Raw genomic sequence first — 25,039 nt, 5'->3', positions numbered from 1 at the left:
AGAAAGTCTAACCCCCTTGTTCCAATGGTTTTATGAGCATACTCAAGTCTCTTGCCCATCTCAAGTTGAAATTCCAAGAGAAAAGTTATAATTGGCAACAGCAGATTCAGAAAAGCACCTATAACTATGATCATTGGTATCTGTTCATTATAAACAAACTTTTATCCATCTGGTCTACCAGAATGGTCCACTCATTTTTCTTTCTAAATGAAGGTAGAGTGGCATAAAAGTAATGTTGGCCTCACCAAGCTGGGAAAGAAAATATTAAGGATCAGAAAATAGTTCATAGAAATGTACAGTAAATTATAATCTAGAAACAGAAAAGTAAAATATTTCCTCTTTTTGAAAAATTCACAATTCTATGTCAAACGATGTAGGCAGGTATATGAAAGGTTTACGATGGGACAGGACTGATGCTTTTGATCATTTTGGCACCTAAATGGTTAATTTCATCAGATTTAGAGTCTGCTTTCTATTTTTCAGGAAATGGTCCAAAAAACGGACTGTTGTTATTGACAGGACTACCAAACTAGTTATTATTTGCTAATAATGTTGTGTTAAAAGTCTAAGCAGAAAAAAAAAAAAGTCTGAGCAGAGCATCTTGCCAGAGAGAGAGTAAAACTTTTACGCCCAACAGTGTTTGGATGAGCAAGATAATTATACCCTTGTCCACAGCAGATGCTCTGTTCTTCGCTTTGGCAGTTTCCCTGTTCAGTGTGCAAATAATTTTCTCCACTGAAGTTGGTGGCTATTTGTGACAAATATATTTCTTTTCCAGCAAAGAATGGATCTTTTCCATCATCACTCACAAATAGCCACTGAATGGAGTTTTTATTGTTTTAAACACACACGCAAATCTGATATGAAGCAGAAAGAAATTTATGTTCATGTCCCGTAGCCATCAGAGAATGTGATATGAAGAAAGAAGTTATTTACCAAACTAGTTGGAAAAATACATTGTAACAATTATTTCAATATCCTTAATAAAATCAAAATTTAAAAATCACGTCTCAATGTTGATAGACAAATGAATTTTTAATTCAAGTGTACACAAGTTCAGTTTATAATGGAATAGACCTTTATTTACATGTATTGATATTTACAAAGATCTTATGAGCTCTATCTCTGTATTTTTGTAACAGGCAAAATTTAGTTGATACATATATAGTGAGACCTAGAATATGAAGTTCACTTCCCTCACAGTTTTGACAGACATGTGTGACTGTCCTATGTTTGAAAAGATGAGCGTATTCTTGGCCAGTGATGAGTAAATATATTTCCATAACTTCTCTTGGCTTAGCCCAGCTGCTATAACTCTATCTATAAGCAGCAGGCTAGCAGGTGTTTGGCAGAGAGCTGCAGTAGGAGAAGAAAGGAGGAGATCTATTTTCCATATCTCCTTTTTTCTGTTCTTCACACAGGCCCCCATCAGTAGAAAGGCAAGCACAGCCTCTCCTCAAGATGCCATGTTTTCACAACCATATAGCACAGCATACATTTATCTCATAAAACTAAGAATATAATTGGGGGCTAGGTTTCTGGATTATCCCTGGATCTACCAAGAACAATCACTATTGACAAGATTTTTATGGTAAAATTTCAACATCTAGCAAATGATTAAGTACCAACTGAAAGACTGGTCCTCAGTACAGTAAGTCTCCTACATACGAACGAGTTCTGTTCAGAGAGCACATTAAGTCCAATTGGTTCGTAAGTCCAAGAAAGTTAGCCTATGTACCCAGCTAACACAATCAGCTGTTTAAGTTCACACAAGTAATACATAAAAAGCACACAAAAAATAAAACATTTTTAATCTTATAGTATAGTACCTTGAAAAGCACAGTAGTATAGTACAACAGCTGGCATACAGAGCCTGGCACTGAGTGAACAGGCAAGAAGAGCTACTGACTGGAGGAGGGAGAAGAGGTGGGAGATGGTAGAGCTGAAGGATCATCAGCTATAGGAAATGGAGGGCAAGCTGCAATTTCACTCACGCCTGACGCTGATGGCACAGGTTCTGGTTCCTTGCTGGAACCAGCTACACATTCGCCTCTTTGAAAGGTCACAAATTGAAGGTTCGTATGTAGGGGACTTACTGTGTATACATAAGTGTTGAGGGTCAGTGCCCCATGCCCTGTCCTCAACTCTCCAGTGTGCCAAGTCAGGGATAGCTACTAAAGGATGAAATACTGCACAGAATATTTATCACCAGCAGAGGCAGGAGGAAAAGGGCCCCTAGATAGAGCCTTAAGCAGGGAGGAGATAAATCTGCCTGTGATACAGGTTTCTCAGAGGAGGTGGAATTTGAGTCAGGATATGTAGGTTTTCTCCTACCAGTGGAAGCCAGGAGGAGGGCATCCCACATAGAACAAGAGCACTGATTTGGAGTCAGTAGATTCCACTTTGCCAAACTCTCAAACACCACGATTAGGTGAGATGGCACAAAAAAGGATAAGTGGCCTGTTTGAACATCGACATCATTTCTCTCCTCTTCGAAGTTGCAGCTGAAAAATAAGGAACAATCCAGTATAGTCTCGAGAAGATACTAGACTATGATGTACAGTCCTATGCTAATAAAGATCTAATAACTCACATACTTATAAATATAGTTCTAGTTGTATGTAAGAGTCACGTTGAGATATTATTGAAGGTGGTATCAGGACACTAGGATTCTAGGTGTGTGCAGGGTTAAATGAGATTAGTGATAACTTCTACTCACATGACACTGCCAGGTCATTGTTATCTTAGATCTTCAATGTGAGATTTTCACCTCTGTTTCCAGATGAAGAGAATTGAGTGTGTGTGGACCATTCACAGAACTGAATTGCTGCTTCAAATGGCACATCCCAAGTTATAAATAACTGAGCCAATGGTGTGTAAAGTTGGGAACTTCCTTCCCAGTTGAATGATCAATGAGGAACCAGGGACGTACTCCTCCTGGTCTCCTCCTTCCTTTCACTTAACCTTCCCCGTACAGGCTGCAGTCTGTCCTCTCATTTCTTTCTTTTTTGAATTAATTTTTACTGGAGTATAGTTGATTCACACTGTTGTGTTAGTTTCAGGTGTACAGCAAAGTGAATCAGTTAAACATATACATATATCCACTCTTTTTTAGATTCTTTTCCCATATAGGTCATTACAGAGTATTGAGTAGAGTTCCCTGTGCTATACAGTAGGTCCTTATTAGTTATCTGTTTTATATATTGTACTGTGTATATGTCAATCACAATCTACCAATTTATCCACCCTGCCTTTCCCCCAGTAACCATGTTTGTTTTCTACATCTGTGACTCTACTTCTGTTTTGTAATTAAGTTCACTTGTACCATTTTTTTAGATTCCACATGTAAGCGATGTCATATGGTGTTTGTCTTTCTCTGCCTGACTTGTCCTCTTGTTTCTAATCACGTATCTGACATATCTATCCTTTCACACCCTTCCTCTGTGGGAAGGAGCTTATATACCTTCAGTATAAACAACCAACTTGGGGATATTATTTTCTCTTTGTTGAGAATTTTTTCAGGTTTTAGGATGAGGTCCATTTCTATCAATGTTGAAGCATTTTTAGTGGTTTCTGGGTTTATCCTCGTGTCTGGTTTTTGTAATAAATACATACAAAAATGGGACTGTAATCATGTAAAGAGGAACTACCTGGTTAAGCAAATTTTACAAAATATTACAGTAAAAATATATATCCTTCTCATGAGATAGCCCAGAAAAGGACCACACACTTTTTCCATTATGTGTGTATAGCTGAATCTGTTTCTCACCTCACTTTCATTCTTTAGGAATTACCACCAGGGTCTCTTGGTTAAAAAAAAATGAGTTCGAACCCCAAACAAAGGAATATCATTCTCCCTCAAATAACTTAATTACACAGAAATGCTTTTTGGCAAAACGCAGTTTCTAGCATCTTCCATCTCCCTGCAATTTATCCATACTCTGGATTACCTCATTCATTCATTCTGACAGGGGACTGTATTTGTATCATTGCCTGACAGATGTGTTACATGTTTCAGTCTTAAAATATTCGACTCTGAGCTCAGGGCTGCATACTTGGGGGATGATGTTAAATCAGCCTCGGCGTCGCACTGCTGCCGTTGCACCAAATAACTCAGGGGAAAATGATAAGGGTATAAAGAGATCAGTAAGGCAAGAGAATCTATGCTTTCAAAAGTAAGGCAAAATAGGAAAAAGACTATCAGTCAAGCACTGGGAAGCAAGTCAAGCAAGAGCAGGCTGTGTTTGGGACACCCTTACACCGCAGTGAGCCATTACCCTGTGAGTAGTAAATTCTCTTACGTTTGCCTAACTCCTGTAATATAGGTCATGCTAAAATACAGCCGTAAGGCTCACCGGCACATCGATCAGCCTGGCATTGCTCTCTCTTCTCTCCTAATAGAATAAAATGAGGACATGCCTGATGAATGCTGTGCAGGACAATCCCAGGTCATTTCTATGGGAGCCATCACAACGGAGCAGTCTCCCTGCTTAAAGAAGATCTGTATGACTCATATCTTCGTAAATGTGAAATATGCAAATACGCTTCTGCCCTTTGAGATGATATCACTCAATGGAGCTCTCATAAGTGCCTGGTTGTGTTGGATTTTTTGGTGGAAAACCAGCAAGCCATAGAAACTGGCAGTCTGGAAATGACATCCTTTATTGAGTCATAGGTACTCAGATGTGAATCAAAAAGCAATCATTTCTTTTTTTTAGCAAAGGCATTGCATTATTCTAAATTTGAAAAAAAAATGAGAATCACTTGCAGACAGAAGAGAGTAAAATTTATGAACAGTTGGAAATAAGAATTTTTTTGTATGCTAATGATCATGGAGACTGTGTGAAGATGGTCCAGCTTTCCTCAGCTGCCGCTAAGGTGCTTGGTCCTTGGGGTGAGGCCCTCACTTCATCCCGCGACTAGCACTGAGTCCGGCAGCCCCGGCCTAGCACTCACCTGCACCATGCCCTCCGTCTTGGAGCTCGCCTGCATCTACTCAGCCCTCATCCTCCACCATGATGAGGTGATGGGCACTGAGGGTAAAATCAATGCCCCCGTTAAAGCAGCCAGTATAAATGTTGAACCTTTCAGGCCACGCTTGTTTGCAAAGGCTTTGGCCAATGTCAACATCAGGAGCCTCATCTGCAATGTGGGGGCTGGTGGACCTGCCCTGCAGGAGGTCCTGCCCCCTTTGCCACTGATGCCCCAGCTGAGAATAAGAAAGTAGAAGCAAAGAAACAAGAATCTGAAGAGTCTGATGGTGGCATGGGCTTTGGTCTTTTTGACTAAACCTCTTTAGTAACATGTTCAATAAAAAGCTGAGCTCTTAAAAAAAAAAAAGGTCCAGAACCCTTGAATATCAGTTGAAGGAAGATACTCTTTAGCATTTCATGATTTTCTTTCTTTTTTTTTTTTTAACATTTGGATAAAGTGTGAAAATTAAGTTTTGTTTTAGGAAGATAAAGCTTAAGGTTGTTTGCAGGACAGATTACAGTATCAATACTTGGAGCTTGGGAACAGGAAGCACAATTTGGAGACAGGAACATTGATCCATATGTGAAGTGAACTGCTCCCAGACAAGAGCGGAGGCAAGGGAGTGAATGGAAAAAGACAGATGTGAGAGGCACAATGAAGGAACCATAAGCAGGACTTGGTTGCCCGGATGAGACAGAGCCATGAAGATCAAAAACAGATGTATCCAGATGTTAAGTCACCAGAGCACAGTTGATCTGTGAAAAATGGCTGCTAAGTTAAAGTTGAACATTCAAGACATAATGTGTTATGAAACATTGCTGCCGTGATTTGGGGCAACACGTGGAGATGCCCGGAAGTACAGCAGGCATCTGGAAAAGGGCACCAGGGGTTGCAGGCTGAAAGCAGGCTGTGGGCGGAAAAAACAGCATGTGGAAAAGCATGGGTGCAAATGACCACAAAGGACTCACATCTGAAAGTGGAAATCCCTGATTGGTATGGGGAGGGGTGGAGGGGAGGCTGGGGAGCCTGGTGGAGAAGAGATGGCAGCAGGTTTGCTTAGAAGCTGATGAAATGTAAGCTTTAGGGTCTCTCCTCTTCTCCACCCTTTTCAATAGTCCTGTATCTAATCTTATATCTTCATTCTGTATTCTTCTTCTTAAAAAGTCCAATGACCATCCAAGTTGGACACATAAACTTTAGCCCCACAAAAGCCACATTCTTCCATTGCCTAGAAGTGTGTTCACATGGTCATATGGGCTTGGAAAATTTGCAAAAGATATTTTGATAACAGCTGGTTAAGACCCTGTCCTTTTCCATGTCAGCTGCCCCATCCTCACTTTTCCCAAGTGGTGGTGGTATTTTGGAATTCCGCTGAGGGGAGGCTGGTAGAGATGAACTTAGTCTGGATACATGCATGTTTGTGTTAACACTAGCCGTCCTGTGGTAAGAATGGTTTCCAAGAATCTCAAACTGCCCACCGTGTGATCTTCTGGGCATTGTGGCAGTCATACACGGCCACGAGATCCTAGTGTGTTAGGTGTGTTGCCTCTGGCCCTTAACACTGCAAGTATATGGGAAGGAGGAGAAAAAGATCTGAAGCCAAAAGATAAGTCTATGCAAAATTCTTCCCAATTTTTTGTCCCCAAATTTGTCATCCCAACCATTTATAAGCCATTACCATTAATGAGTTGTGAGGCTGAAGAAAAAAAATATTCTAAACTATCGACTAAAAATATGTATAACTCATTCACTTGGCTGTACACGTGAAACTAATACAACATTGTACATCAACTATACTCCAATAAAAAATAAAACATAAAATAAAATAAAATAAAAATAAAATCTATTCCTAAAAAAAGCCTCTCTATCAGCCACTAGAGGACAGACAGAATTACTTTTTCATTCTCTCTACAGAAAATATTATGAAATTACTGTCATATGATGAGAGAAAGAGTATGCAGACAAGAAAAAGAATTATTTTTGAAGTGTGTCAGGGAGTTAACATTGTTATTTCAACACTTTCAATGCTTTTTGTGTGTGTGTGTGATACGCGGGCCTCGCACCGTTGTGGCCTCTCCCATTGTGGAGCACAGGCTCCGGACGCACAGGCTCAGCGGCCATGGCTCATGGGCCCAGCCGCTCCACGGCATGTGGGATCCTCCCGGACCGGGGCATGAACCCGTATCCCCTGCATCAGCAGGCAGACTCCCAACCACTGCACCACCAGGGAAGCCCAATGCTTATGTTTTTTTAAAAATTTATCAGCTTTTTAAAATTGGTGATTTGTTGCAACACTTCTTCATTCTAAATGAATATTCATTTTTGTAACCAATTTTATAAATTTTATTCTTTTTTTAATGAATCCTCCTGCCCCCAGTTTGTAGTTTTAGGTACTACAAAACCTGGATCTCTCCCTGCATTGGGGGGTTGATCTTAATTTCATAATGAAGTACATAATCTTAATGTCTGGCCCAACCACGCAGACCATTTTGGAATTAAACACCTGCTGTGATCTGAATGTTTGTGTCCCCTTCCCCCACCAAATTCATATGTTAAAATCCTAATGCCCAGTGTGACAGTATTAAGATGGGGGAGCATTAGGGAGATGCTTAGATCATGAGGGTGGAGCCCTGGTGAATGGGATTAGTGCTCTTATAAAGACCCCACAGAACACCCTTTGCCCCTTTGCCCTGTGAGGATACGGGATAATCTGGGACCTGGGAGAGGGTCCTCACCCAACCATGCTGGCCTCAGATCTTGAACCTCCAGCCTTCAAAACTGTGAGAAATATAAAATTCTGTTGTTTATAAGCCACCCAGCCTATGGTAATTTGTTATAGCAGCAGGAAGGGACTAGCAGCATCCGTTGCTTTCAGCTTTTGTGTGTTCACCCTTTTTACGTTCTGTCATCTAGCTCTACTCTATAATATCCTCATCCTCTAATTCTTATAATTACAGAATGTCTTAGTGGTTTATATATTAGTGGAACACATTACTATTCCCTAAAACTCTATATCCCAATGCAGTTTAAAAACAGTTCCACTCTCTGCATAACATAGTATTTGAGAAATATATTTAACCAGAACTTTAATACTGGTTCAAATCATAGATAAGTGGTTCAAATCAAAACTGCAGAATATAAACCAAAGTTAAGAAGATCTCGACCTGTAACATTATTCCATGTAGAGCATTTCAGGAATTATAACTAGTTTATTTAGTAAAGTATTGTCAGAAGTACACAAATGATCTTGAATGGAGAGAGATTATCTACCACCTATCATTACTCCGTTAAAACAAATGTTATATAATTAAATATTAAATGCTAAATAATAATGGAGTCATTTTGTAACAGAATATATAAGATGTATTCTAGCCCACAGGAAGACCACCCACTGAAATTGCAGTTTATATAATGAACAAATTTGGAATGTCAGTGATCATTTTTCTGAATTTTCCCAATCCCTCTGTGTCTTTTATGAAAAAGAATCTGCAAGATTCGGTAGAGATAGACATGAGGATATTGCTTGGTCACTAGAAGTAATGTATCAGCTACAGACCTAATTTTCATTTTCTTCCATGCATAAACAAGTCTTATCTTTACTTGACCAGCCAGGGTATGATAAGTAGCTCAAAGTAGATGGAACACATCGGGTCACTCCATTTTCAGTCTTCTCATCATGAGGAAGCAAATGCAAAGCATGCATCTTTTTGTCATTATCTCTGTGCTCACACAAGATGGTAGAGTGTGTCCACAACAGGAACTAGTGGCCAAGATTAGAGGTGTGTCTGTCTGTCATTCTCAAACTGCTAACATATGACACTAACTGGCCTTGCCAGACACCTTAGTACTGATTGAAATTAATGACTAGTGGAATCTAAGTAAATAAAAGGAAACCTGTCTTTGCACATAGCACAGCCAGCTTTGAGGTGAATAAAGTCAACAATGTAGAATATTGTAGTACAGTCGTCCCTTGTTACCTGCCAGGATTGGTTCCAGGGCCTCCCTCAGATACTAGAATCCACAGATGCTCAAATCCTTTGTATGAAATGGAAATGGGGTGGTACAGTCTGCCTCCGTGTCTGAGAGTTCGGCAGCCTTGGACACAGAAAGCAGACTGTACCCCAAACAGTGCTTCTCGGCTAGTGGTGGGTGTATTAGGGTCTTATTCTTCTGTTTGCCTAAACTGAAGGACTTCAGGCATTAAGAAGGAGTTCTGCCACTGTGGTGTAGTCTGCACTTTGGGCATCTTTACTTTCCTCTGTTGAAATCAGAAACCAACACCAGAGGATGCTGGATTCTACTGGTTAAAAAATATTCCTTTGGGCTTCCCTGGTGGCGCAGTGGTTGGGAGTCTGCCTGCCGATGCAGGGGACGCGGGTTCGTGCCCTGGTCCAGGAGGATCCCACATGCCGCGGAGCGGCTGGGCCCGTGAGCCATGGCCACTGATCCTGCGCATCCGGAGCCTGTGCTCCGCAACGGGAGAGGCCACAACGGTGAGAGGCCCGCGTACCGCAAAAAAAAAATATATATATATATATATATTCCTTTGCCAAGAAATGTCTTAAATATGGCCATAACTCATTTGAGTAAAAGTCACCACAGTGGTAGAGAAAATTCCATGTGGTTAAGTACCTTCTCTCATTTTATTTTATCTCTATTTTTATGAAAGTAATTTTCTCTGATTTCTGTAAACCACTAGAAAAACAATCAAATTAATGGCATTTATTGTCTTTGAGAACTCTGGTTATAAAAGTTAACCATTTCACAGTTCAATTCATTCCCATACTTAAAACAATAACCTGAGTAGTAAAATATGTTTTTTTAAAATTTATTATGAGAAGTGTAACTTACAATAAAAGAAATAGATGTTCTCATAAGAATTATCCATTGGTACTGTTTCTCTTATCCTTTAATAGATGTAAATATTGACCACATTTTGGTGTATATCAATTTTCCTATCTTTTATTTACTTTCTATCCTGCAATTATATGTGCTCAGAACTCTGTGCTAACTTTACCTGCCTGAACTGTTTCTCTATTTTTGTCTCTTTAACACTTAAAGAGTAATTGTCACTGGTTATATTTTATCTTTTAAAATATCTTCTCATAATAATATTTACTTTTATATATTATTGTTGCACTTACACAATGAATTCTCATATATTCTGTTTTACATATGTAGCGCAGATTAAATTTGTACTGGTTATCTGAGAATTAGAACTCTTTGGTCTTTCTTTGGTATAATACAAACTTTCTCTAAATAGACCCTTTCTTCAAGTCAAAATTCTGGACAGAAATTTTAAAGCTAGCAACTTCAGGAATTCTACGTATAGGAAAGAAATAGTTTATTTGCAAAACTATAAGGAAGTGTAATTCTAGGCTGCTTTCCTGTCCATGTCTTCTAAACTTGAACAAGTTGCTTACCCATTATCTGCCATAGTGTTGGGTTCTGTATGAAGCTGGTTATAAGCAGAAGGGGTACTGAGATACATTTGTGTTTTATGTTACATACATAACTTAATATGTAAAGCTGGCTTATTAAAATGTTTAACTCCACACACTGTTCATTAGACCCATTTACTGAATTACAGAATCCTTATAAAATTACAGATATTATGATTTCAAGGAGGCAGCTTTTATCACTACTGCAATAGTTCGTACTATAGTTAGTACTATACTTTTTGCTTTGGTGATAGATGTTGTCATAGTTTAGCTTCTTACATTTGACTGTCTCTGTTTTGATTCTGCTTAAGATGTGATCAGATTCATGGAGTTAACGGTCTGCCCTTAAAGAGTTTAAGTGGGTCTCGAGTGTTTGTACATCAAGGGGTGATGACATAAAAATATTTTCTTTTCAAGGAGTTCTCTGTTGGCTAATGAGAGGCAGGTTTTCTTTCAGTCCATCATTCTTCAAGGGATTCTTATGTTTCCTGTACTGTTACATCATTAGATCATGGAGATTCACTAAATCTGTCTGCACATCCTGCCCTCACACCCTCTCAGGGTGCCCTCTAGTCCTAGAAGCTGAGACAAAACCACCAAGAAATCGTTACTCTGTCTTCCCAGGATACTCTAGCTCCTTCGTTATATGCATATAAACCCTTTCCTTTGTTTATGTCTTCTAGGATGTTGGGCGTTTCATCTGTGGTCACATCTGTTTGTGATGCAGTGGGGCCCTGGCATTGGCTGGTACCATTTGTGAAAGCTGATGGCTAAGTTTTCAGAAATTGTGTCAGCCAGTTGTTGAACTGTTAGTAGGTTAAAATCAGCCAAATAAAATTGCGTATATGACAAAAATCAGCAAACCTATACATCAGGGCTTTTTCGGTTTTTGTTTTTGTTTTTTTCCTTAGAGACCTGGAATACCAGCAGAGTACTAATTCTGAGTTAGTTTTCTGTTTTGATCCTCACTCTGGCCAACTTGCCTTCTATGGAATAGAGCAAGAACTGTGGCGTCTTTTGGAGAAGCAAAGCAATGGTCACTCTTCAAAAACTCTTTTAGTGATTATCCTTTAGAAAAGGCTCGTATCTCTGTTTGCCAAGTAACACATAGGATTCTCCAAACCAAAGCAAAACTAAACAAAATAAAATCATTCTCTGGAATACTGGGGATGTGTAGTAAGTACTTCGGAACGTAAATATGTATGACTATCCCATTTGTGTACAATAAACTATTTGCTAGAGTTACCCTAAGGCACATATCATACTTGTTAGAAATGAAGGAGATAATTAAACAGAAATAAGCAGTTTAAGCAATTGTTTACCCACAAAGTCTTCTTGTAGGGCAACAATTTTAAAAAACCTAATTATATTTAGAGTTGGAAGCTATGAAATTGGTACAGTTTATTTTGTGTATATAAAATTACTTGTAAGAGGGTAGACATTTAGTAGTTAGTGTGTTATTTAACCCATAAGCGTTTTTCCACAGGAGATAAGATAGATCTTATTTTAATGAGCACTTTCACAATTTGTAGATATTTTCTCAAAATTTGTATATTCTGAAAATGACTTCCCTTGTGAAAGTTTATGTTTATCTTAAAAATTCTTTTGAGGGTCTTGTCATCAGTTTATCTGAAGGCAATTAGTATCAGTAGCTGAAATAGTACTAACTGAACCTAATTTCTCATTGAAGAATGACATTTCTTGGTTTCTAATGGAGAGAATTTCAGTTGGGCAAGCATCAATGGATTGTTTACTTTGCATTGGAAGATTTCAAACCAGGCAAACCCAAGTTCACTAAACCATTCAAGAGACCAACCAGTACACATCTTACTCAACAGATCATGATTGTTTATAATAACAATGAATATTGTAAAAATGCTTTAAGATTGATGTAACAATAGTAGCTAGCCCCTGAAGAAGGCTTACTGTGTTCCAGGTTTTATTCTCAGTACTTTCCACATAATTACTCATTTGAAATGTTTATAGTCTTCTAAGGTAGTTATTATCCCATTTTCAGATGAGGAGACTGAGGCAAAAGCAGTTAGGTAATTTGCCCAAGGTCATACAGACAATGAGTGGTACAGCAGGATTGAAACCTGGGTGGTGTGGCTTCAGGAACTAGGGTCTTAGTGGCTGTACAGTGACAATAACACTTCCTTCTTCATCTTGAGTCTTTGGAGAGTCTCCCAATTAAGGGCAAATACCCTTTTTTTGCCAGTCTCTGAAGCCTTAATCACTTATTTTAAAAGGCCAAGAGTAATTTGGAGAAGGAAAAGCAGGACTGTCTTATCATTGGGGATAGTTCATTCTGTTCATTATGGAGAATATCCCTGTGCAAAAAAAATCTCCAATAATCATACAAAAAAGAACATGCATCAAAAATTGGATTTGGTTTCGGAAACTCTCTAAAGCACAAAGTGGATTGACTGAAAATATACTGGGAAAAGGAGCGCTTATAGAGGTTTATGATCATGAGAAATAGAAGTTTGAATATGTAAATATCTATATGTTTCTGATTTCAAAATTATCATAAATTTGATAACCATATAAATGTGTAATATTCATTTTATTTTCAGATCATTTTTTTTCTTGAACTTGAGCATTAATTTATTCTTATAGTTACCATCTCGGCCCAAAATACCATAAATGTTGAAAATATATTCATAGAAAATTATCCACAAGTGTTCCTTCCAGTTTTTATAATGAAGCAATTACTTTGTTGGTATTAATTGCTATCACAGTTAATTGATCTGTGCTCTTTGTCTTCTTGAGGAAATTGTTGTGTTTTATAGTCTAAATTTCTTAGATTTAGGACTTTCAAAGTGTTGGTTCTGTTCCCATTTAACTTTGCTGCAGCAATAAAATATGAATGAATTGGCTAATAAAGTAACACAATTATTTTATGTCATGGAATATGGGTTATTGTTTATGAATTTGCTGAATTGCCCCAGTAGTTCACTATATGAAAGCATTCTTGTTTTTCGCCTTGGTCTAGTTTAGAGAGAAATAAGGTTGGTAGAATAGCAGACAACATGGGGTCGGGGTGTTCTTTTTGGGGGATGTGCAGGTGAAGTAGATGATGTCATATTGAAAATGCAAAGCTTCCTTCTCAGACATGAAGCTTGTCTGCCAAAAACAGAGACATTTATTCTGTACCAGCAGTTTACCTCAGTTGCTTTCTTTTCTTGGTATTTAGCAATTTTGCAGTACAGATGAAACTTTGATTATTAATTAAAAGCAGATAAAATACATCTTGTCCTTCCCACAGATTATATTTGACCTCCTGTAGATCTCTTTTAATGATGACTACTTTAGGTCAGGGGAGGTATCAGTTGAGAGAGAGATTTTAGATACCAAAATCTGGACCCACTCAGGAGGGAGAAAAAACTGAAATGTGGTCTCTACTGAAAGGAGATCAACTGCACTTAAAAATGTATGAGGAGCAGCATAGACATTGTGACAATTTTTCTGCTCAGTGCGTTGAGGTGCTATATATGTGTAGGGTATTGTGGGAGGCAGGGCCTTGGAATTGCCAGAATGATCTCCATCAGCACGTGCAGTAGAACTTCCTGCCATCACCATGTTCTGTGCCCGCCTGTTCGACATAGCACTTAGTAGCCAGTGGTCTTGAACATTGGAAATGTGACTACTGTGACTGAGGGATTGAATTCTTTCTTTCACTTTATTTGAATTAATTATCTTTACATTTAAATAGCTACATGTGACTAGTGGCTACTGTCTTGGACTGCACATATCTAAGGTTAAATCTGGGATTAACTGGAATGAAGACCGCCCAGCTTCAGGTCCTGGATGTGCTGCAGGGTAGCTAAACAGCCTTGGAAAACCCTGTAACCTGCCCAAGCCTCAGTATTCCCAGCTCCAAGGTGGGCATTAACAATAGGATCTACCTCTAAAAGTTCTGATATCATGAAATAAAGCAGTGAGTATAAAGCTCTTTGAACTGTGCCTGGCATAAAATATATGCTCAACGAACATTAGCCTGTGTTGTTCTTTTTCATTATTTTGTGACCTTTTGTAGATTTTAAGAATGTAGAAACTGAAAAAGAGATAGAAGTGAAATAGGTCTAAAGTAATAAACAAAAAAGTCCATGACATGGGATAGAATTTTAGGTTATACTGGAGGAATATGTGAGATGGACATATAGAGAAAGTAATTATAAGGTGACTATATATTCCAATTTGCTTTGGACGGTTTCAATTTATACCTTGTGTCCTGGTTTAATTATTAATATCTACTCTTTTGTTCTCAAAAGTATCCCAAAGGTGTTGTAAGGTACATTTTTAGAGTCACCCTGGAGGAAGACATAGGCATGCAGCCCAGTTATTCCAAGTGGAGGGAAAAAGATGCATGCACAGGTGACTATGAAGGTGTGGTCTGGAGGGACATTATAAAGGTGGGATGGGAGCTTGGACAAGGAAAGTAGATGTTATTTTATGTGGTATTTATGCTGTTATTACATTGCTCCCAAGTCATCATAGATCTACTTTCAGAAAAACTAAATTCTTATTTAATTGGACAAAATGATTTGGTGTGTCAAAAAAGCCTTACATTATTTGATGTTCTGATTGGCCTTCTGTTATCGATAGCAATTTTTGTTACACAAAACCAAAGTTTGAAACAAACTGCTTTCTTTTTATCACTGATTAGCTGCCTCATTCTATCTGTTTTCATGACTGAAAACTTTGAAAGTGTTTACTGGGTTGCAATAAAGTACCAGGTTGACATAACTTACGGTGGGTGTTCTTTAAGCTACGTCTATTGGTCTCTATTCTATTTAGGCATATATTAGAAAGCTAGAGAGTTAATTGTTGGCAATATTGCTAATTGTGATTTTAGGGAAACAGTGTATTAAACTGTAAAACATAGAATATTGTAAAAAAAATGAGGAAAACCTTCAAAATTAGAGATTATGGGGGGAGAACTAAACTAAAAATTTAAGTAAACATATAAGGTACAAGAATGTGACTCAACTGTAATTGTTTGACTCTCCCCAAGTCCCTCCCTTACTCTTCATCTCTGATGGCATTCTGAATCAAGGTGCTGACCATTGGCTCTCCTGGAGGTCTCCATCGATAGCTGATGGGGACCTGTTTTGGATTTTCACTCTTCTCCCAGTGATTCTAGCCCATCATGAAAGCAGACATTAGAGTTTATCTCTGAAGTATTCCCCAGACAGAACAGAGGTACCATACAGGGATTAGTTGCTCTCAGGATTTCTGGGGAATTCTAAAAATTATTGTTATACTGTAGTGGACTTTGTAATCTCCACCTGGGGAACCAGTCATGGCTCAATTTTTGCAGGAGGAACCAATCATTATCAATATAGGAATCATGAGCTGTTTCGGTTATTTGCAAAGTGTAGACTTGACTTTTTAAACTAAGCACCTCAAATTTCAGTCTGTCTGAATTTTGTTTATTTTTCCTTAAAAAGATCAAGAGTTGGCCACGTTAAAAGAAGGGTTGGGGCAGAGATCAGATGTCATTGACATTTGGAGAATTGAGCAATCTTTATAAAAAGTCATTCCATCATTTATAGTAGTCACTCTTCTCAAGCTTGTAAATTTATTAATGAAACTGGGTTATAGCTGCTTGAAATGAACAATAATTATTTTACTTGTGTTTCCAAGTACCGTGAATTTTAAAATGTCATTTAATATTGAAACCTCTGAATGGAGTTCAGTGACTTCAGATTAAGCCTATTTGTAAATAGCACAGAGCAGTGTGTGATGATGCAACTACTGGGGTTTTCAAATACTAATATTTAGTGCAAAAGTGAATCTCATCCTAACAGGTTTTTAATCAAACCTCGGTAGTAGTAGTGATGTGTAAATACCTTGAAATTAATCATCCATTCCATCCACAATGATTGTTTCATCAGTGCTTAGTGCTTTTTGTTTCTTGATAAAAACGGCAAACCCCAGTTCTAAAGACATAGTTTCATCTCAAGAATAGTGGCTGCCATACCTAAAAAAAAAAAAAAGATGGACTCTTGTAGCTCCCGCTTAAAGGTAAATTACTCCAACTGAGACTGAGAAATCCGTGTTCATTTTAAGGATCTGCCTCATGATGATGATGCAAATGTTAAGAACAAAAAATAATTTATTTAGTATTGACTCTGTGCCAGGCACTGTGTTAAATATTTTATGTGCAATTTATAAAGTAAGGTCTCACAACTGACCTCTGAGGTAAGATCATCATCATCCGTCTTTTACTCATGACTGGTTAGTGGTGGCGTGGATTCTCGGCGGGCAATCTGGAGCTCTTAAGCATCCTGTTACCACTGTTGACAGCAGCTATTACGTAGGCCAGTGGCCAGAATGTGCAAATGAATGCCTTTTGTGGGGAATTTTGTCCTTTAGAACTCATTTCTGTATCTGAGCTCTGGATAGGCAAAGTGAAGTGGGGCAGGTTTTCGCCAAACTCTGTTATAAAAGGTATAACTGAAGCGATTGTTTTCTACAGTCGTAGTCTCCGGAATGGAGAGGCAATTGCCTAGCATAAAATTGCAAAGCCATCCTGTATGTGGTTCATGAAACGCTGGCTACAGTCGCATGGCTTGCCTTAGATATTAATTTAGCCACATTCTTATTGCTTCCATGGACAATATTCTTCTTCACCCTCATTGGAGACTATTACAGACACTACAGTGATTGCCATGATTCCTGTCACATCCACAGCAGCATCCACCGAGCAAAAGATTGCATGCGTACGTGCAGGCTAAATAATGTATGATTCAAGACAGGAATGTGGTCTGTATTCATTTTTGGAGAGTAAAAGAGTTGCCATGTCAGTCTCACGGGAGACTTTATCCAGGGCTTTACCCTTGAGTGGATAAAAGAGTACCAATTCTCTTGCACTGGAGATGAATAAAAACAAATTGGGGAGACCATCAGCAGAGCAGACTGCTGCATGATGGAGTCCAAGGCTACCCAAAACCACCAGACCAACTGCTTCAGGATCCTGCCAGCAACCAGACGCTGGGAAGAGGATTGACTGCAGTTTGGCATCAAGGCCTTGTGATCCCCAGACGAGGAATTGCATGCAGAAAATATTTAAAATTCTCTTTGTAAAAGAGTTATGTTTTCAATCACAGGGAGAAGTATGTTTCAGACCTAGTCTGCTGCAAAGGAAATGTGGCAGAGGGTTAGTTACAAAGGGTGAAGGTACTGGGGAAAGAAGTTGAACTTTGGTTAGGTGAGGGGTGTTTCAATGAATAGTTTTAGGCCGTTGAGTTATTGTCATTATTCCACAACGGGGACTGTATTGGCCTTTCAAGGCGAGGGGATGGATCTCTATAAAGCAGTGCCTCCCAACCAGAGACGATGTCATAACCCCAGGGCACATTTGACAATATCTGGGACATTTTGGGTTGTCACAGCTTGAGGGGAGCGTAGCACAACTGGCATCTAGTGGTAGAAGACAGGGGTACTTTTAAATATCCTGCACAAGACAGCCCTCCACAACAAAGAACTATCCTGTCCAAAATGTCAGTAGGGCCAAGGAGGGGGGACGCTGGTTTAAAAGGACCTGGTTAATGTCTGTGCATAACAACACGGCCTTCAGACAGGTGTTCATCCAAGGTAGCCTGGCATTGTATAAAAGACGATTTTTAATGATTTATTTTATTGATGTGTGAACATTTATTTGATGTACCAAATGCTTTCTGTTTAAAAAAATAAACAGGAAAACAAACAAACAAACAAAAACACAACTCACATCCCTCTCCAGTTTATCTCCAAATTACCTAAGGGTTAAAAACACAAATGGGCCGCCCTCCAAACCACACATTTTCCAAGAATGTAGGAGGACCTGGTTGATTCACTTTTCAAACTTGAAAAATGAGGCATATTAACAAAGCACACTAAATGAATCAGCTGCTTAGGATGATCTACAAGCCACTTCATTTTTCTGTTATTAAATAACAAACCATGAATCTTGACAAATGAACCCCCTTGTTTGACATTATTTGAAAAACTCATAACACACTCTCTTCTGATGGTGACTTCCCCTTTGAAATTAAATTTAAGATGGACGTCATTTAAATTCTGATAGAGGGAAAGGGCTTGTTAACCTTCCTTGTGACTGTATGCTGTTAATCATCTTCATTCTTTTCCTACCCCTTTATACTTGGATGGGCCAGAGCTCCAGGCAGGGTGTCATCCTGCAGAGTTCATTGCAAGGAAGCCTTTTGTGTTTATTGGTGCCCATATCATGAAGAGGAGAGGTTATGTATGTAGTGTTGTGTGGGGCTGTGTGGCTTCTGGGGTCAGATTCCCTAGGTTCAAACTGGAGCTCCAGCTGTGTGACCTTGAGAAGGTCATTTGCCCTTTCTGTGCCTCAGTTTTCTCATTTGTAAACCCAGAAGAAAATGATTTGCCTCATCGGGCTCTTGTGAAGATAACATATAACATGCTTAGCAAGCAGATGGCAAATGTTACCTCTAATTATTTGAATAGTTATTTTAAATATAGCATCTTCCAAAATGGATGCTAAGTCATTTTATTTAATTTCCTAAAGAGGACGCTGGTATGGATTGGCTGATTTTAGCAGCCCCGACATGTGGCTAAGAGGGCTTTAGCCCCCATGTAAGAATCCCTAACAAACCCTCCAAGAATTGCCACCATGAATAAACATCTAAGAAAAATCTGCATACTTGCCAAGCATATGCAGCTTCAAGACAAGCCCTCTATCCCCCTCCTCAATCCAGTACCATCTGAAGACCCTCTTCTGAAAGTCTGCTGTTCCTACTGGTTTTAACAAGCTGACGCTGCAAATTCATGGCAATGCCCTGCGCTGGTACAATTCAGCATTACAACGTTCTGTATCCCCAGACTCTTTTAAGTCCTCACCTTTCCTAAATAGGATTTATAAAGTGTGACTTTGATCAATATAGCAAAGCCAATGCTATGTGAGGGGAATAATAGTTTTAACTAACATTTTAAAATGTCTTTCTTAGTACCTCAAAATGATTTAAACGTTAATCAATGATAAAATCACAAATCCATCTAAAAACAAAGAATTGAGAAATCACAGCCACTTTTAATCAGGAAAGTGGCTGCTGTGACCCATTGACCCCTAAAGGTTATCGTCACTCCTTTTTTTCTTTTTTTTTTTTTAAGAGATGCCATAGTTCGGTCATTTGTCTTTGGCAGCCAGAGTATGCAAAACTGCTTTTGCTTTTCACGTATTAATTCAAGCCTATGCATTTGTCAGACATTCTAGGAACCTTCTGCCAACGTTTTGTTGATTACAGAATGTGTATTTTGAAAATGAGTAGAAAGGAAGCAATTTATAATTCTTAAAACAAAAGAATGATTTACAATGTAGACTGCTACCTGAATTGTTCAGCGTATCATCAACAGATAAATGAAAATATTAAGGATTAGCAAGAGTGTTGGCACTGACTCTTAAAACCTGTGAAGTGATTGGTTCAATAAGACTGAGAAAGTCTACACCTTTCAGTAGAATTTCTAGAACTCACAAACAAGAATAGGGCATAGAAAACCACTTTTCACTGTATGTATTTTTCAAAGGGCTTTTGAAATACATCCTTCTCTACAAGAATCTGGTGATTCCACTACTATTTTTAAATTATATACCTCCTTTCCATGCATACAAGTTCCCTATACTCATCCTAGCTTCGATTCGCTTTGACCGTTTTGTTTTAATTTTTCCCACTGGGCCCTTTGGAGGGCACATTTATTGTTTTAGGCACCATGCAATTTACTAAATGGTGTCCGGTTATGGAAATGCTTGCAGAGACCCCTGGGGCAAAAAAAGAATTAAGTCAACACAGATTGATCATCCTGTAGTTGGTGTTTTCTTATTTGATCGGTCAAGGGCTCACTCGGTCTGAACTGGTCCATCTGATCTGTGACACATAAAGCTAGACGCATTTTTCTGGTTCCCTGGTGGTTTTAAAGGCTATGCAGTGGGAAAAACTGCTTTAAACAAAGCCTCATTTTAAAAGAAGCCTGAGTACAGACTGGAATTCAAAGAATTTGGAGAGAGGGGAGGTGAAAGTGGTAAGAAACAGCTTGAAAAAAGCCCTGGGAAACTTAAAAGAATAACGCACAGGAGGGAAGTCAAAGATAAATCCCATCTGTTCTGTTGTGAGATACACAGACCAGGACACTGCTTCCGCAAGGCCGTATTGAACACCTACTAAGTGCAGGACTTGTAAAGAGGTAGAGCTTAAGTGTTCTGGGGTGTCGGAGGAGAGAAGCAGAATTCGTAGGTCAAGAAAGAATATTTTTTTAATCTCAGCCAAGAAACTTTATTCAGCTTTATGCAGATATGACATTCCAAAAGGCAATGAATACCCGTTGTTTTATTCAAGTATTGAGAACGGAAGGTATTCTCCCGTGTAATTCATTTCAAATTGTATGTTAAAAATGTTGGTCATAGATTAAGTAATACTGATTAAGTGGTTGAATGCAGCTAACACCAAGGTTTCTAGCATGGAGGCTGCAAGAATGACAGAAAGACGGAAAGCAGTGGGTCTTTGTGAGGGGTGGGTGGCTGTGTGGGGAGTGGGCGAGAAGAGACCAGAGGGAATGAGTTACATTTTCACATATTGCATCCAAGAGGCGTTGTATTATAGCCAGTTGGGAATATGGACTGGGGCAAATCTGAAATCCTGGTTGGTATAAAATGGATTATTATAGCAAGAAACAAAACTGGACACAGCCTCCTGTCTTTATGAGCTAACTGCTGTGATCAGTCAGTTTTTATTGTGTGGGATGTAGCTTGAGTGTTTATGAAGCTTCCACTTGCTATTGGATAAGTACTCACCTCCTACCCCTGATAAAACAGCTAATGAATCTTCAGGTTAGAACTCAGCCAAAGTGTCCCCACTGGAATCATGCTTGATGCATTCATTGTGTATTTATGTAACATTCTAGATTATAGTTGAGAAAACCTGGGATAGATTTAAATGCTAATATCACTTGCAAGACACATATGAATCACAAATATTATCATTATTATTATTAGTTCTTGGCCGTGCCACATGGTATGCAGGATCCTAGATCCCCAACCAGGGATTGAACCCACCCCCCCTGCAGTGGAAGTGCAGAGAGCCTTAACCACTGGACCGCCAGGGAATTCCCATGATCATCATTATTTCTTGTGTTTTTGTTATTGCTAACGCTTATTGTGCACTTACTATGCCCAGGAACAACTTTGTTTGCATTAACTCATTGAGTTTTTGTAAAGACCCTATGATGTAGGGGAGTACTAATTTTATCCTCCTCATATTAATGAGAATGCTGCATCTCAGAGAGGTTCAGGCACCCCAAAGATCACACAGCCAATAATAAACACATCACGGACTCAAACCCAGACAGTCAGTGTAATTTTAGAACTTTTGAAGATATGCCTGTATGAAAAGGAAATAAAGGATAAAGTGTAATATATCTCCTAATTCTGGCATGTATAATTATAAAGATCCTCACATTGCATACTCCAAGTCACTGGGGGTCATCTTATCATTTACATTTTGTAATAACACAGTGTGACAGGTTAGACCAATGGTTCTTTACTGGGAGAGAGTTCCCCACCCTAGGGGACACTTGGCAGCGTGTGGACACATTTTTGGTCCCACAACTGGGGGATGGGTGCTACTAGAATCTGGTGGGTATAGGCCAAGGATGCTGCCACCAGCCTACAATGAACAGAACAGCCCCGGTGACAAAGAATTATCCTGTCCGGTATGTCAGTAGTGCCTCAGCTGAGACTTTCAATCAGAGTGATTCAAAGAGGAGAGAATAGTAGCTCAGTTTGCAAATAAAGGGCATTCACCATGAAGGAGCAGATTTGGGAATGGGAGAACGAGATAAGATGGAGTCGTTCACTCGTTGGTTCACTCATAGCATCGCTATTTATAGAGTGATCACGCTGGAGAGTAATGGTGAGGAAAGCAATATGAGGAAGTTTCTCTGGAGAAAAGGAGGGAAGACGGAGTAGAGGCAAGGCAGAGATGCTTGGCTGTCACAGGTGAGCTGGGCCAGAGCTTCGGTGCACCCAGGAGAGAACTGTGCTAGGCTGATCCAAATGCAGGGCCAGATGGGGGGAGAGCAACTGATGTTCTCAGAAGTACCCCAGAGTAGGGACATGAACACGAGTGTGCATGTGTGGATTGGAGAGGCTGAGAAGCTTGCATTGCTTTCGAGTTGCTCTGCTGGCCTGGGAATAGGTTGCTGGCTTTGTTTTTCCAGTAACAGCCTTTTCTGTTTCCAGCAGTCCTATGCACCAGCTCCCCACCCCATGGCTCCTCCCAGCCCCAGCACAAACAGCAGCAGCAACCACAGCAGCAGCAACAGCAGCGGGGAACAGTTGAGTAAAACCAACCTGTACATTCGAGGCCTCCCGCCAGGCACCACTGACCAGGACCTAATCAAGCTGTGCCAACCGTAAGTGCCCCCCGCCCTCTGCACCATTTCCAACCTCATCCTTGCCCACGTGGGCTCGTCCATATGGGGTTGGGTTTTGCACCCAATGTCCCCAGTGAGGAAGACTCTGCTGTAGAAACGGGACTTAAATTTAAGATCTGAGTCCAGCTTATTTTGGGAATGGAGTTTGTTTGCCTTTTGCTTTGAAAGAGAAGGTTCTTGAACAGAGAGACATAGGGATGCTGGCTGATGTGCATGTATTGACCAAGAAGATGAGGAGCAATCATGGAGTTGGGTCCTCACACCTTGTGGCCGGTGGGTTCTCACACCTTGTGGTTGGTGGGTTCTCACACCTTGTGGCCGGTGGGTTCTCACACCTTGTGGTTGGTGGGTTCTCACACCTTGTGGCCGGTGGGTTCTCACACCTTGTGGTTGGTGGGTTCCCACACCTTGTCGCCGGTGGGTTCTCACACCTGTGGTTGGTGGAATCAATGATGAATCTCATGAAAGAAACTGTGCTCTTTTTTTGGAAAAGTATTAGTGATGGGGATTACAAAAAACTCAGAAGTGGTAGATTTCAGGATGGTCACCTGCTGTGTTGCAAAGCTCTTCTGGTCAGTTCTTGCTTGGTAAATGTAAGTTCAGCCAGGACCAGGTAATTGGAAAATTAGAAGCCTAATCCTTTTGTTTCCTTGAAAACATCTATTTCCAAGTCCAGTGAAGCTATTCCCACCAAAGCCAAGAACCGCACTCACCTAGTTTTATATTTTCCAGGAAATACGGTAGTGATTAAACGCCCTTCCAAAATGTTTTCATTCATCTACTATCTACCAACACTTATGTTATTAACTCTCTTATTTCTGTGCAAATCAATTAAAAGTTTACCCTCCAAATTAAATGAATAGTGGATAACAAATTAAGAACCATAGGCCTGGATTTTTAGATTGCTGTCTGATTATTTTCAAAGTAATATCAGTGCAGCTATTTGTCACTTGACTGTGCATTAGCTGGGTATTTTTAAGTTGGGGGAAACTATTACTCAGTTTTTCTTTTGCTGTATTGCAATGCTTTTATAAGAAGGTTGAGAGGATATTTACTTTGTAAATTTTCCAACCTCTAAAATATTGGAAGAGGAAAACAAGGCAGATAGTATTTATTTGCTTTTGTTCTGGTTTTGAAGATTGGGAACAAATATCAAAACAACAGGAAGTGGCAGATTAAACAAAATACAAATACATAACTATATAATCAGTTGACAAGGCAGTATGTAGACTAGAGTAGGGGCAACCTGCTCGTATCACCTGCCTTGATTTGTGAAAGATTTAAGACAGAATATTGAAAAAGAAATATTTATTTGAAAGCAGTTAAAAAAAAAAAAAAAGAAAGGTTCCAGGGCTAAGATATACAAGTATGTTAGGTTTTGGTCTATAAAATGTTGAGGTTGAGAATTGGAAGGTAAATCACTCAACGTTTTTTAATTTTTTTGCTAGTGTTAGAAAATTCTAAACTATTTTGATAAACAAGGGCTTTGAAAATGTGAAAGATGACGGACTTTATGTTAGAAGCTTCAGATGAATAATCTCCTGTAATGGGTACTGATGTGAAAAAGAAGGCCAGCTATTATCTTTGTGTGTGAATCTTACTCATAAAAAATATTGGTGGGTTTTAAGGGAAGATTCTTTCCCACTTGTTGAGCTTGTTGAAACACAGATTTCAGGGCCCCTGAGATTGCGATTTCACTAGGTCTGGGCTGGAGCCAGAGAATGTAAATTTCGGCAGGTTCCCTGGTGTTGTCATGATGCTGCTGGTGTTTTGAGAAATACTTCTTTTTTTTTAAAAAAAGGCACAGCTTAAAGGTTGAGAATTATGTTTTATTGGGCAGACTTGCTGAGGGCTTAAGCCTGGGAGGCAGCTTCTCAGACAGCCCTGAGGGACAGCTCTGAAGAGGTAAAGGAGGAACCAGGAGATACAGGAGTTTTTGCAACAAAGACCAGGTAGTCGGAACATCAAAAGATTACTGTTAATTAAGGAAAACCAGGCATCTCAAGTTAATGAATTTAGTGTTTTCTTGTGTATGGCAGATTCAAGAGTCTGAGCTCATTGAAATCATCCCTTGGAGATGTACCTTAACTATCTAAGGCCAGTATCCTGCTTTTCTTCATCCTGAATCTCCTCAGGATGCACAGGGTGGCTTCAATGGCTGATGGCTT

The 25,039-nt window shown here is 39.4% G+C and overlaps 1 protein-coding gene and 1 pseudogene across 13 annotated transcripts in view; both read left to right on the top strand.

Moving 5' to 3' along the window:
* Positions 1–25,039, top strand: part of RBMS3 (RNA binding motif single stranded interacting protein 3) — a gene marked incomplete at its 3' end in the record, with an annotated part of 726,099 nt that overhangs the window by 140,415 nt on the left and 560,645 nt on the right. For 8 of the 12 annotated variants that reach the window (XM_081246096.1, XM_081246094.1, XM_081246098.1 and 5 more), the window contains one exon: positions 22,678–22,850. In XM_081246096.1, coding sequence (XP_081102222.1) covers positions 22,678–22,850 — 173 coding nt within the window. The remainder of the gene's footprint in view (positions 1–22,677; positions 22,851–25,039) is intronic. The other 4 variants (XM_081246095.1, XM_081246092.1, XM_081246091.1 and 1 more) reach the window with 1 other exon arrangement.
* On the top strand, positions 4,964–5,324 carry LOC308623617 (large ribosomal subunit protein P1-like; annotated as a pseudogene). The gene has a single exon. The product of its transcript is annotated as a large ribosomal subunit protein P1-like (transcript).

The sequence above is a fragment of the Mesoplodon bidens genome (assembly GCF_964165515.1).
Source record: "Mesoplodon bidens genome assembly, chromosome: 10".
NCBI classification, from domain to species: Eukaryota; Metazoa; Chordata; class Mammalia; order Artiodactyla; family Ziphiidae; genus Mesoplodon; species Mesoplodon bidens.
Note: the sequence above shows the minus strand (reverse complement) of the source record. Positions and strands in the feature narration are given on the sequence as shown.